Raw genomic sequence first — 13,838 nt, 5'->3', positions numbered from 1 at the left:
TAGAGCGATTATGAAGATCCGGTTTGCTCTCAGGAAGCTAAATGAAATCCAAATAACACATAAATCAAGAGAAGCAACGTTAAACCGCACTAAACACACAGCAAAAAGTGTTGCCGGAAGAAGAATGGCAAGGGGGGGGACTCGATTCGACTTTGAAGACTCTGGCTGCCAGATCCAGATGAGCAGTTCTTCAGAAAATAAACGAATCAAGGCTCAAACTAAAAAAAATTAAAAATTATTGCTATCAGTAAATTTTACTTTTGAAAACCTTTTTTTTTTCACTCTTTCCATTTAGGACATTTATTTTTTTCTACTTTTTGTCAAATTTTCTTGGAAATTAAGCGTAGAATTAGGTTTCTGTTAATTTACACTGTGTTTTGTTACGTTTGAAAGAATCTTGTGGAAAGCGGATTTGCAAGAAACCCCAACAGTTCAACGATCTTGCCAATGAATATAACAACACCAATGAACACTGTTTTTAAGATTTATTTTTCTTCACAGTTTTCATATTGCAAACCAATTCTTGGCTATATGCAACAACAACGAACCGCCCTAATTATCTTTATGTACAACAATGCAGAAAATGCATTTGGCAAAACATTAATATTTTGGAGCTTTAAAAAGCACTACATCATATTTACATTTCTATGTGCACAAAGTTTAATTCAAGCAACAAACCACTTATAACTAACAAACTTCCAGAGAACTGCACAGATAAATAATAAATATTTATGTCAGGGGACGGCCGACTTACCACCGGTTTTGGCTCCACGTTCTTCGTCTTACGCTCGACCGTTATCTTCCCAGTTCCAAAGGAGATCTTGGAGAGCTGCTCGATGACCCGGTCAACGTCTGCATCGGGCTTCAGATGCACCAAGCAATACCTAAGCACGGCCACGTGGGTGGGCGGCCACAAGAGAAGATACGAGTTCAAAATTTAAAATCGTCGCACGTGTGTCACCAATAACCCCCTCCACAACCCAATATGCAAATTTACCTTGGCGTTGACGGCCGATGGAAAATAACGGTCTCGATGCTCGGCGAGTAGCCCTGGATGATGTCCTTGTTGAGTTCCGGATCGGGAAAGCGTAACACGAGCACGTGCGGCGACTTGAGCAACTCAACGGCCTGGGCCTCCGCCTGGAGTGCCCTCGCGGCATCACTTCGCGTCCAGTTCATCATCCTCTGCGGCGGAGGGGGTGGTGGAGGAGGAGCAGGAGCAGGAAGCTGGGCCTTGTGCTGGGGTGTCGGTGGCGGCGCTGGAACCGTTGGTGGCTTCACCGGTATGGGCTGCCGTTTGGTCGTCGGAGATGCGCGCGGATGCGACCGCTGTCGGCGCTGGTCCTCGGTCGACTGCAAGTCAACTAGGTCATGATGGGACGGCGACGACGACGGTGGGTCAAAGTCGAACGAGCTGAAATAATTTCCGGTGTGTATTGATTTGCCATTATAAGCACCGAAAAATCGGTGGCAGGGTGGCTACACGGATTTAATCGACTAATTTGTTTAAAGAAAAGTTTTTTTACGTTTTTCTTCTTTTATTGATTTTCAGTAATTTTATAAGAATAAGTTTTAAGACAGGGGTGCTCAAAGTTTTTGAATGGCGGGCCAAATTTGAAGTTCAGATAAGCTTGCGGGCCAAATGTGAAAATGGCAGACTTGAGAAATAAAAATTATTTCAATCTATAACATCAGTTGATTGTTTTGCAATTTCATTTACCTTTCTAAAATTTTCGTCATTAAAGTTATAGGAACAGAAAAGATTTTTTTTCGACTGATTCTTTGAAAGAAGCTTTCAATCAAATTGGATCAAATTTATTCACATCCAAAATCTAAAAAATATTATTCAAAAGCACAAGTTCAGCCAATATTAGCCGTTATGACTTTTGAATTATTAAGGGAAACTTTTTTTCTTTGCTATCTCTACAGTTTTCTTCTTTGTCAAATTTGAACGTTTCATAACTCATTTCTTAAAATGGGGAAAATAATATTTTCAATCACACACATCAATTTTCAATAAAATAGATTATTTAAATTACATGTTTGGAACAAAGTAGGGGAAATTCTCGTATGTTTGGCAGGTTAAGCGGTCGCTCCTAACTCCGTCCAATTGGCTGATTTTCACTATTTAAACAACAAATTTTGCAAAACTTTTTGTAGAAACTTGCTTGCTCACTTCCTATTGAGCTATTTATCACTCGATTTCAGTTGAAAACGCTTTTAATGAGCTGTAATTGAATGTCAAAGAGCTGATATGGCAACATTAGAGGCACGCTGGAATTAGATGCTGTTCCCCTATGTCTAAATTATTCGTTTTATATTAACAACAAAAAAGGTTCGCAAAAAGCTTTAACTAAACCTTAATTTGTAAAAAAAAAAAACATAATCACTTTGCAGATGATTCAAAGGTCCATTTAACTTGATCATTCAAAACGGGTCCGCGGGCCACAAAAAATCACCGCGCGGGCCACGTTTGGCCCGCAGGCCATACTTTGGTCGGCCCTGTTTTAAGACCAAGCTACCTTCTCTTTATCTTTTGTCTGTTCTTTATTTTTCCTACTTAGGGGAACAGCATCTAATTCCAGCGTGCCTCTAATGTTGGCAGGTCAGAACTTTGACATTCAATTAAAGCTAATTAAAAGCGTTTTCAACTGAACTCGAGTGATAAATAGCTCAATAAGAAGTGTGCAAGCAAGTTTCTATCAAAAGTTTCGCAAAATTAGTTGTTTAAATAGTGAAAATCAGCTAATTGGATGGAGTTAGGAGCGAGTGCTTAACCTGCCAAACATACGAGAATTTCCCCTATCTAGAGATTTTTATTTTTTTATTTTTTCTAATTCAATCAGGTTAGGGTACCGACTTAGTAAGCTAGATATAACTATCGCCGATTTGATATTTTTTTGCGATTACAGATATTTTTCCTAGCGTCTGCCAGATGTAAAGTTACACATTATTAGAGGTAAGTTAAAGCTTTTTCTGACATCAAAGATGTACCCCTTTTCAGATGAAATTTTATCATGATTTTTTACTTTGTGCGGTTTCAAAGCTGATTTCGCGATTGTGCTATTCCGCTTAACAATTTTAAGGGCCAAAAAACACCTGTCAAGAAAGGGAGTCAAGAAATGGCTTCACAAACAGCAGATCAAATGAGTGGGAACGTTTTTTAGGGGTTTTCTTCAACCTCTCTGACTTGACTACGCTGCCGCAGCTGCCCAATTGAAATTTTCCTTCACCTACCAAGTCGCTTAAACCAATTTGAGTTTAACACGCCATTTTGCACTCTTTTCCAAGCCGAAATCTTGGCAGAACCTCCAACATCGGTTTCGAACCAGAAAAAAAACTAACTTACCCACCTATGTGGTCAGTGCCTTCCTCACTCCTTACCAAAAATGGGTCATACAGCAGAAAATGATTGAAATTTAGCAACAAACCTATTTTTTGGTACGGACTTTTTGGACTCGTTTTAATGGTGTTTCGGTAACCTATCAAACATTATAAAACATGATGATATTGGGGAGATTTCCAGCCCTTTATCTAACATACGGATATATGTGAAAACTAATTTTTATACTCAACTTTTGAACTACTTATCGAAACTTACAAATAATTCAAAAGCAACGTATGTAACCCTAAACAAAGTAGACTGGTTTGGTTTAAATCGGTTCAGCTAGTGCTAAAAAAAATAAGTGACATTATTTGTAACATCAAATTTAATCAAAACATTTTGTTTAGAATTCTCCACCAAACCCGGAAATAGATTTTACTTCTATTTTTTGGCTCAAACTTTGGAGGGGCCATCCATATGATCAAAGAAGTAATTTTGTGTCATTGGTTCACCCTACAAAAAATGAGTGCCACGATATCTCAACATTATCTTGACCAAATCGGCTCAAAATTTGGTGAAGCACGGTTTAAAAAAAAAAATATTTAAAAGAGATGAAAATATTTTTTGTATTTTTTATATAAAAAAACTGCTAGTTATTTAGATATTTTTGTATTTTTTTAAAAAGCATTTTTTTTAAATTGGGCTTCGACATGCACACGGGATACATCTTGAGAGTATTCACCTCAAATTTCATCCAATTTGGTCCATTCCGTCTCAAAATATCGTGGCACGTGACACTCGTAAATAAACTCGGGGTTTAGAGAAAAACGCCAAAAAAGTTTGACAGCCCACGGCAAAATTTTGAGCCTAAATTGTCTCTTACCAAGTCAGTTTTAACATGAAATATCTTCATGAAACTTTCAGGAGTAATTAAAAATCATCTTTTGAGTGGATTTAACAAATATTCTTTAATATTAAATTTTGTGGTTTTCTACATTTCTACAACTCTTTGAATCTTGCTTTGAACAGTGATTTTTGTAAAAATTGGAATCTTGTACTTACATTTTTTTCAAGCTAATTTTTTATGTCAAATCGAATTTGCAATCGAAAAGTACTTTACATTTTTTTTAATTAAGTGCACCGTTTTCAAAATATAGCCATTCAAAGTTAAATTTTGTCCGACAAATTCCAGTGAAATTTTTTCGATGAAAAAAAGGTGTTCAATTTAGAAACACCTTTTTTTCATCCTAAAATTTTCAAAATAAGCAGTACTTGTTCGATAACTGAGCGTTGTTGAACTGGGCGCTCGATAGTTGCGCCGTGGACAAGACAAACGTCAAAAAACCAAAACAAACCGAAATTGTTGTTGTTTTTGTTTGGCGTAAAGCCCTCAAATCGAAAAAAAATAAAACTTGGATTCGTGATCAGGGACCAAAATTATCCCTTTGGACAAATTTTCAAGCAAATCGTAGAATGGTCGGTGCAACTTTTTCCGATTTCCTGTGAGATAGTAGATAATGACCCATTTGCAATTGTTAAATATTTCAGGAGAATTTCAATAATCTAATTTGAATTCAATTTCAGTATTCTTGTCACAACTCGACACCATGTTATTCATGTATTGTGGCGAGACCAGGAAGGTAAGCGCTCCGACATCTTTCGGGGACAAAATTTGCGTGAAAGCCGGCCGTCGGTGGTCGGCGGACGCCGCCGGTGAGTCGTCCGTTGCCAAAATGGCGCGCGCCCGAGGACACATGCGGGAAAGTTTTCCCTGGCTCAGTGTTTTATCTCTGTTTGTTCTTGCAGCATTCCCGGCGAAGCGAGAGTTGGCATCGAGTACATCGAGATTACGAACGAGTCCCTCTGAGTGAGAGTTTTATTCTTGTTTGCCAAGACCGCACACAGCACACAGACAAGAAATGCGACAAAACGACATTATCATATTCCGCGTCAACACGACGACGTGCCCATCACTCTGTGACGGATGGCGTGTGTCAGCAGAAAAATAACGACGTCCTGGCGTTAAAGTTATGTGTGCCGTTTCATTTTTTCTGTGCGCTTCACGTTTTTAAAAACTCGTTGCGTTTGAAGGACACGCGTGGCGCGTACGGGGTTTGTTGTCAAACACACACGTGGTACAAAGCGCTTTTGAAGGAGGCTTTAAAAAGGAGCTAAGGGAAATGACAAGCGGAAAATAATTTTAGGAACGTTAAATAAAACATGTTTGGCAAATGAGAATTTATGGTGGACGTGTTTGATGCTGCTGATGCTGTCTGCCAGTTGAACATATTGACATATTTTAAAAGTGTTCCTTCCGTGGCATAAAAGGCTCCTGTGGCAAGTGTATTTTTAGTGATTTTTGTTTTAAATTTCAATTATTTAGCTTGTTCAAAACGAAATCATTCCATCAAATTTGAATGACAAACAAATTAACGCAAATAGTGAATACTACTTTTTCTTTTGATGAATTTTATGGATGTAAATTTTTGCTCGTGGACCCCTTAGATTCCATTTTCTTTACCAAAAAAAAATCGCTAAAGATAAAGTGTCTATTTTATATGTCAAACGGCTTTACCCAAAGCGTTCTCAGTCTCAGATGAAAACGCTTTCCGATGCATTTTTTGTTTTGAAATTAAATTGATTTTTTTCTAAGTTACAGCCTGTTTTTTAAGATGGTAATTCCAGATGCTTGCTACACTTTTTTGTTTGAGTTTAAAAATAAACTATTTTTTCACTTTTATGTCAAAAACTCAATTTAAATATAATCAATTAGGGTGTTTCGCCCTTCTGTTTACTTAAAGCCCTTTCAGATGTAATTTAAATTGAAATTTAAATAAACTTCGCCTAAATTGCAGCCTTTTTAGGATTTTTAAAAAAATATAGCCACTTTGCCTAAACCTTGATTAGAGCCGAATACATAAAATATGAAATTCAAATTTGGAGTGGTCTTAAAGTATATAAATAAAAATTCTAGAATTACTCAACTTGAATGTCAATACATGAAACTTTTGTCAATCGTTCTAGCTTCTTTAAAATATTTGTGAATTTGTACAAGCACTATTCTGCAAGTGATCGCATAAATGTCCTATATGTATTTTCATCGCTTTTGAGTTATTGATGCAGTTTGGTTCAAAATCGTGAGATCTTTCAGAAAAGCCTACTACATCCAGTACTTTGTTCTAGAAATCTGGAGGAAATCCAGTTTTTTCGCCAAATTTTTACTCGTAGCCTTATGTGTGGGGCAACCTTCAAATGCGTTTTTCTCAGCTTGCTATTCTTGCATATGGTACATTCATGCGAACATGGGCAGAATTAACATTTCAAAAAGGCCTCTAGTTTTTATTTTGAGCAAGGTTTTCTTCTGTTACCAAATCCATTGTTAGAAAATTCGAAAACATCAAATTGAATTAGAATGCAAATTTTTAGTTTAAGGGAACTTTAAAAATCTATTCAAATATAAAAAATACTAAATTGCGGGCCGAATATTCACAACCTTATTTCATCAGATTTTTCTTTAAAAATGAGAAAAAAAGATCAATAGAAATAGAATTTCACTATATATTTAACCTCAAAAGTTGTCATTTTTGGCCCAATAAATCAATGAAAAACCAAAGGAATGAAGTTGGTCAAGGTCGACTTTTGCAATAGATTTTTTTAAAACTAGATTACTTTTTCAAAACCCATGGATTTTTATGTACATAGGATCTTTTAACAAAAGTGAGCGAGAAATATAACCATTTAAAAAATCTTTGTATAATTTATATTTTGCCAAAAATCACAAAATCAATCAGCAAAAAAAATCTAAAAAAAAGAGACAAAATTTTCGGAATGTTTTCTTTCGATTTAAAGCAGGGGTGCCCAAAGTATGGCCCACGGGCCAAACGTGGCCCGCGAGATGACATTTTGTGGCCCGCGGACCCATTTTGAATGATCATGTAAAATGGCCCGTTGACCACTTGTAAAGTGATTTTATACTTTTTCAAAACTAAGGTTTGTTTTAACCCTTTCAGGCCTGAATTTTTCTGAGCTGTATTAATCTACAATTTTGGTACCAGTAGTTCATTTTTTCCATGAGTAAACAGAAACAGGCAAAAAAAAGTTACATTTCATTATTGGACGTTCTGGGTCCTCCAAAGTGTCCTGGAATATAGATCTTGGAGTCTACCGCCGTAACAACACGATTCTACCAAGTTTCCGATTATGGTTCAAAATTCAGCGATGTCCCTGGGACCCTTTGGCAACAATATGAGGTATGTGGATCACTTTTGGGATGTTCTGGGTCCTCCAAAGTGTCCTGGAATACAGATCTTGAAGTATACCTCCGTAACAACACGATTCTACCAAGTTTCCGATCATGGTTCATATGCAGTGATGTCCCTGGGACCCTTTGGCAACACTATGGGCTATGTGGATCACTTTTGGGATGTTCTGGGTCCTCCAAAGTGTCCTGGAATACAGATCTTGGAGTCTACCGCCGTAACAACACGATTCTACCAAGTTTCCGATCATGTTTCATATTCAGTGATGTCCCTGGGACCCTTTGGCAATACTATGAGCTATGTGGAACTCTTTTGGGATGGTCTGGGTCCTCCAAAGTGTCCTGGAATACAGATCTTGGAGTCTACCGCCGTAACAACACGATTCTACCAAGTTTCCGATCATGTTTCATATTCAGTGATGTCCCTGGGACCCTTTGGCAATACTATGAGCTATGTGGAACTCTTTTGGGATGGTCTGGGTCCTCCAAAGTGTCCTGGAATACAGATCTTGGAGTCTACCGCCGTAACAACACGATTCTACCAAGTTTCCGATCATGGTTCATATTCAGTGATGTCCCTGGGACCCTTTGGCAACACTATGAGCTATGTGGATCACTTTTGGGATGTTCTGGGTCCTCCAAAGTGTCCTAGAATACAGATCTTGGAGTCTACCGCCGTAACAACACGATTCTACCAAGTTTCCGATTATGGTTCATATTTAGTGATGTCCCTGGGACCCGTTGGAAACACTATGAGCTATGTGGATCACTTTTGGGATGGTCTGGGTCCTCCAAAGTGTCCTGGAATTCAGATCTTGGAGTATACCTCCGTAACAACACGATTGTACCAAGTTTCCGATCATGGTTCATATTCAGTGATGTCCCTAGAACCCTTTGGAAACACTCTGAGCTATGTGGATCACTTTTGGGATGTTCTGGGTCCTCCAAAGTGTCCTAGAATACAGATCTTGGAGTCTACCGCCGTAACAACACGATTCTACCAAGTTTCCGATTATGGTATAAATTCAGTGATGTCCCTGGGACCCTTTGGCAACACTATGAGCTATGTGGATCACTTTTGGGATGGTCTGGGTCCTCCAAAGTGTCCTGGAATACAGATCTTGGAGTCTACCGCCGTAACAACACGATTCTATCAATTTTCCGGTCATGGTTCATATTCAGTGATGTCCCTGGGACCCTTTGGCAACAATATGGGCTATGTGGATCACTTTTGGGATGTTCTGGGTCCTCCAAAGTGTCCTGGAATATAGATCTTGGAGTCTACCGCCGTAACAACACGATTCTACCAAGATTCCGATTATGGTTCATATTCAGTGATGTCCCTGGGACCCTTTGGCAACAATATGAGCTATGTGGATCACTTTTGAGATGTTCTGGGTCCTCCAAAGTGTCCTGGAATACAATTCTTGGAGTCTAGTAATGCTAAAGGGTGCCAGCTCCTGGCGGGTTTCGCTTTGTAAGCGAAAGGATGGCTTGAATCCCATCTGGCGAGGCAAAAGGGGTAGGTGGCGGTCGAGGGAGGATTTTGACTGCAGCGTTAGTTGAATTTGTTCAAGTCATAAACCTCCCAAAACCCAACACATTCAATCTCTCGAACGATCTGTGGGCGGCTGAATCTGAGCATTGAAAAACTCTGTAGCAATACACGGAGAAATGCCTCAACTGCAACTTTCTACTCGCTAACATAGTCTCAGGCAAAATTCGAGCTGAAAATTGGGCTATATGATCGGTATCGAACTCTATATGGGTAAAAAATATACGAGGTTTCCCCTCAATCTCACTTATCTCCACGTCCGCGGATTGGTTTCTCGTGTTCGTCAAAGGGTCCCAGGGACATCACTGAATATGAACCATAATCGGAAATTTGGTAGAATCATGTTGTTACGGTGGGAAAATCCAAGATCTGTATTCTAGGACACTTTGGATGACCCAGAACATCCCAAAAGTGATCCACATAGCTGAGTGTTTCCAAAGGGTTCTAGGGACATCACTGAATATGAACCATGATCGGAAACTTGGTAGAATCGTGTTGTTACGGCGGTAGACTCCAAGATCTGTATTCCAGGACACTTTGGAGGACCCAGAACATCCCAAAAGTGATCCACATAGCTCATAGTGTTTCCAACGGGTCCCAGGGACATCACTGAATATGAACCATAATCGGAAACTTGGTAGAATCTTGTTGTTACGGTGGTAGACTCCAAGATCTGTATTCTAGGACACTTTGGAGGACCCAGATCATCCCAAATGTGACCCACATAGCTCATATTGTTGCCAAAAGGTTCCAGGGACATCACTGAATATATACCATAATCGAAAACTTGGTAGAATCGTGTTGTTACGGCGGTAGACTCCAAGATCTGTATTCCAGGACACTTTGGAGGACCCAGAACATCCCAAAAGTGATCCACATAGCTCATAGTGTTTCCAACGGGTCCCAGGGACATCACTGAATATGAACCATAATCGGAAACTTGGTAGAATCGTGTTGTTACGGCGGTAGACTCCAAGATCTGTATTCTAGGACACTTTGGAGGACCCAGAACATCCCAAAAGTGATCCACATAGCTCATAGTGTTACCAAAGGGTCCCAGGGACATCACTAAATATGAACCATGATCGGAAACTTGGTAGAATCGTGTTGTTACGGCGGTAGACTCCAAGATCTGTATTCCAGGACACTTTGGAGGACCCAGAACATCCCAAAAGTGATCCACATAGCTCATAGTGTTGCCAAAGGTCCCAGGGACATCACTGAATATGAACCATAATCGGAAACTTGGTAGAATCGTGTTGTTACGGCGGTAGACTCCAAGATCTGTATTCTAGGACACTTTGGAGGACCCAGAACATCCCAAAAGTGATCCACATAGCTCAGAGTGTTTCCAAAGGGTTCTAGGGACATCACTGAATATGAACCATGATCGGAAACTTGGTACAATCGTGTTGTTACGGAGGTATACTCCAAGATCTGAATTCCAGGACACTTTGGAGGACCCAGACCATCCCAAAAGTGATCCACATAGCTCATAGTGTTTCCAACGGGTCCCAGGGACATCACTAAATATGAACCATAATCGGAAACTTGGTAGAATCGTGTTGTTACGGCGGTAGACTCCAAGATCTGTATTCTAGGACACTTTGGAGGACCCAGAACATCCCAAAAGTGATCCACATAGCTCATAGTGTTGCCAAAGGGTCCCAGGGACATCACTGAATATGAACCATGATCGGAAACTTGGTAGAATCGTGTTGTTACGGCGGTAGACTCCAAGATCTGTATTCCAGGACACTTTGGAGGACCCAGACCATCCCAAAAGAGTTCCACATAGCTCATAGTATTGCCAAAGGGTCCCAGGGACATCACTGAATATGAAACATGATCGGAAACTTGGTAGAATCGTGTTGTTACGGCGGTAGACTCCAAGATCTGTATTCCAGGACACTTTGGAGGACCCAGACCATCCCAAAAGAGTTCCACATAGCTCATAGTATTGCCAAAGGGTCCCAGGGACATCACTGAATATGAAACATGATCGGAAACTTGGTAGAATCGTGTTGTTACGGCGGTAGACTCCAAGATCTGTATTCCAGGACACTTTGGAGGACCCAGAACATCCCAAAAGTGATCCACATAGCCCATAGTGTTGCCAAAGGGTCCCAGGGACATCACTGAATATGAACCATAATCGGAAACTTGGTAGAATCGTGTTGTTACGGCGGTAGACTCCAAGATCTGTATTCCAGGACACTTTGGAGGACCTAGATCATCCCAAAAGAGATCCAAAGGGATCGAAGTGGTCCCAAATGGTCGTGAGGATGTGACTGGTAATAACTTAACTTCATTTGCCTTGAAAAATCTTTGTAAACCTGAATTATCTTCAACATTTTCTGAAGTTTCCAAATTTCAGGTTTTCAGGATGTTCTAGGTCGTCAAAAAGGCCATTAACAACCACTCAAACATTTTTTCCTAGGCAGGCAAAATGTGGAAGACAAAATGTGGAAATCGGAGAATCAAGTTTGCAGCAAATATTATAAAGCTTTCGTCGATCAACTCACCCCTCCACCATTATTAAAAAACTGACTCGAATAACCAGGAAAAAACTTAAAAAAATGAAATTAAGATGCATTCAGCTGAAATTAATCAAATATGCATTCCTTTGCATTTAAAATCATTTGAGCATGTTTGGGTTTATTAAAAATAATTTGAATTTTAATGAATTCGATGAAATAAATAAATGTTTTTTCGCTTTTTTTTTTGAAAATAATGATTGCAGTTTAACTATACGGAAGCTTAACACATTTTCTTAAAGTTTTTTTTCATTGAAATGTTGAAATTCTGGCTCTCAACGATTTTTCATTAGCCGCAACTTATGGATGAATTGTTCAACATGTAATGTCACCACCATTTTCGAAATATAAAAACAAAACTTTATTTTTTTTTGAAAACACAAGTACATTCAGATAAAAACTTTATTTTTTCAAATACCAGAAACAACAAAATCAACAATACCGATAGAAACCCGTTATTTCGTGGTTTCTATTATTTTGAATAGACATTTTTGTAAATAACAGAAATGTAATCTTTTACATTAAAATAACGTATTTTTTTTTAACAACCTTTTTTGTTAATTTGGCACGTAAGCTCATTTGAGCTTCAAATTTGGCCCGGCCTCCAAAAACTTTGAGCACCCCTGATTTAAAGAATAGAGAGCTAAAAAAAATAACCCAAAACAAAAAAAATTATGAATTATGTCAATGACACATTAATAGTTAGTGAACAGAAAAAAACGGGTGGACAATGTTTCATTGAAATAAAATATATCCGACTAAAAAAGAAAGCATGAAACCACGAGTATCGAAGTAGTATCGATTTTTACAAAGTATCATGCGTTTCCATCTAATTCATATTGTCAAATTTAGTTCATGGAGAAGGACGGTTGTTAACTTCGCATGCATGCAATTAACTTAAGCAGATCTTATCTAAATATTTTTTTTACGGATTGTTTAGTAATATTAAAATTACATTATTCCTATTTTAGTTAACAACATATCATGACTTGTTGTAAACAATATTTGAAATCAATAAAACTGATTAAAAAAAATGTTTATTTAAAAATAAAATAACTATTTTAAGTATATATTTTTGTGATAAAAAGTCTTGCATGAATACAAGTACAGATAAAAGTATTTTACCGCATCAGCTCAGCAAACCCTATTCCACAGGCCATTTCTAGTGCAACCCCGCCACGATTTATAGTTCAATTTCAAACCCCCTCCTAACTCACCCCTCATTAATTAGTACTAGCACAATCACACATTCGAAAGCCCATTTTGAGCTCATTTCTCGCTACACCACCGGCAGCACACCATTCAGAATAAATTCCCAGGATGCAGTTCTGCAGCATAATCTCATTATTCCTACCCCACACATACAATTTCCGCAAACTTTTTCGTGTCAAGGCTAAATCTGGCCCAGGCTGCTGCTACAATCTAACTTTCGTTCATTCCAGGGTTATACAATTTACATTGATTTTGTTCCCTTTCTCGTGCCCTCGTGACCAAAGTCCCCCCCTCTGCGAAAAAACTGACTTCTGTTGGGGGTGGAATACTCACACACGGCTACGATTCCGGCGCCGATGGTACTTCCCAGTTAGGAGCGGATGCTGGGTCCGTTTCGGCTGCTGTGGTTCGATCAGGGTCCGCGGCCGATGGCGGGTGTTCGGTGGCCGACGGTTCGCGGTTCCGGCCACCAGTCCGAACAGGGCCGCTGCCTCCTGGATCAGCTTCGGTGGCGGAGCCTCCCGGCAGTTGAACACGTCCTCGGCAAAGTCTACAAAGTCAAACTCGGACGTTTCCAGCCCGGAATCGACGTTGAAGCTGTCGTCGGACTTGCCCAACCGGGGCAGAGCGGGTTTGGCCCGCTGTTGCGAATGGGCACCAGCTGCTCCGGATCCCCGGTAATGCTGCTGGGACTGGGACTGCGACGGGAACAGGGAACTCCTGCTGGACACACTCGATCGGTACTGCATCGCGGACTCTCGCACTGAAAACTGTCCTTTACACTTGTACACTCCGAGTTACAAACTGGCTGGTGGATCGATTAAAATCTTGCCTTTGGCGGTCCGCAAACAACCATCAACGGGAAAGTCTACAGCCACAATACATAGAAGAAAGGGATGCAGCACAGGCTAGCGGGTTGTATTGAGGTGGAAAACATAAAGCTCCACCAGT

At 39.6% G+C, this 13,838-nt stretch overlaps 1 protein-coding gene across 2 annotated transcripts in view; it reads right to left on the bottom strand.

Moving 5' to 3' along the window:
- LOC120413399 (uncharacterized) overlaps positions 1-13,838 on the bottom strand; it is a 24,975-nt gene extending 11,137 nt beyond the window's left edge. The window contains exons 1-3 of one of the 2 annotated variants that reach the window (XM_039574199.2): positions 13,221-13,838; positions 998-1,414; positions 755-884 (exon numbers count right to left, since the gene is read on the bottom strand). In XM_039574199.2, coding sequence (XP_039430133.1) covers positions 755-884; positions 998-1,414; positions 13,221-13,636 — 963 coding nt within the window. In that variant the 5' untranslated portion in view covers positions 13,637-13,838. The remainder of the gene's footprint in view (positions 1-754; positions 885-997; positions 1,415-13,220) is intronic. The other variant, XM_039574198.2, reaches the window with a different exon arrangement.

Source organism: Culex pipiens, chromosome 3 (assembly GCF_016801865.2).
Source record: "Culex pipiens pallens isolate TS chromosome 3, TS_CPP_V2, whole genome shotgun sequence".
NCBI lineage: Eukaryota > Metazoa > Arthropoda > Insecta > Diptera > Culicidae > Culex > Culex pipiens.
This window is presented reverse-complemented; position numbering and strand designations above follow the sequence as displayed.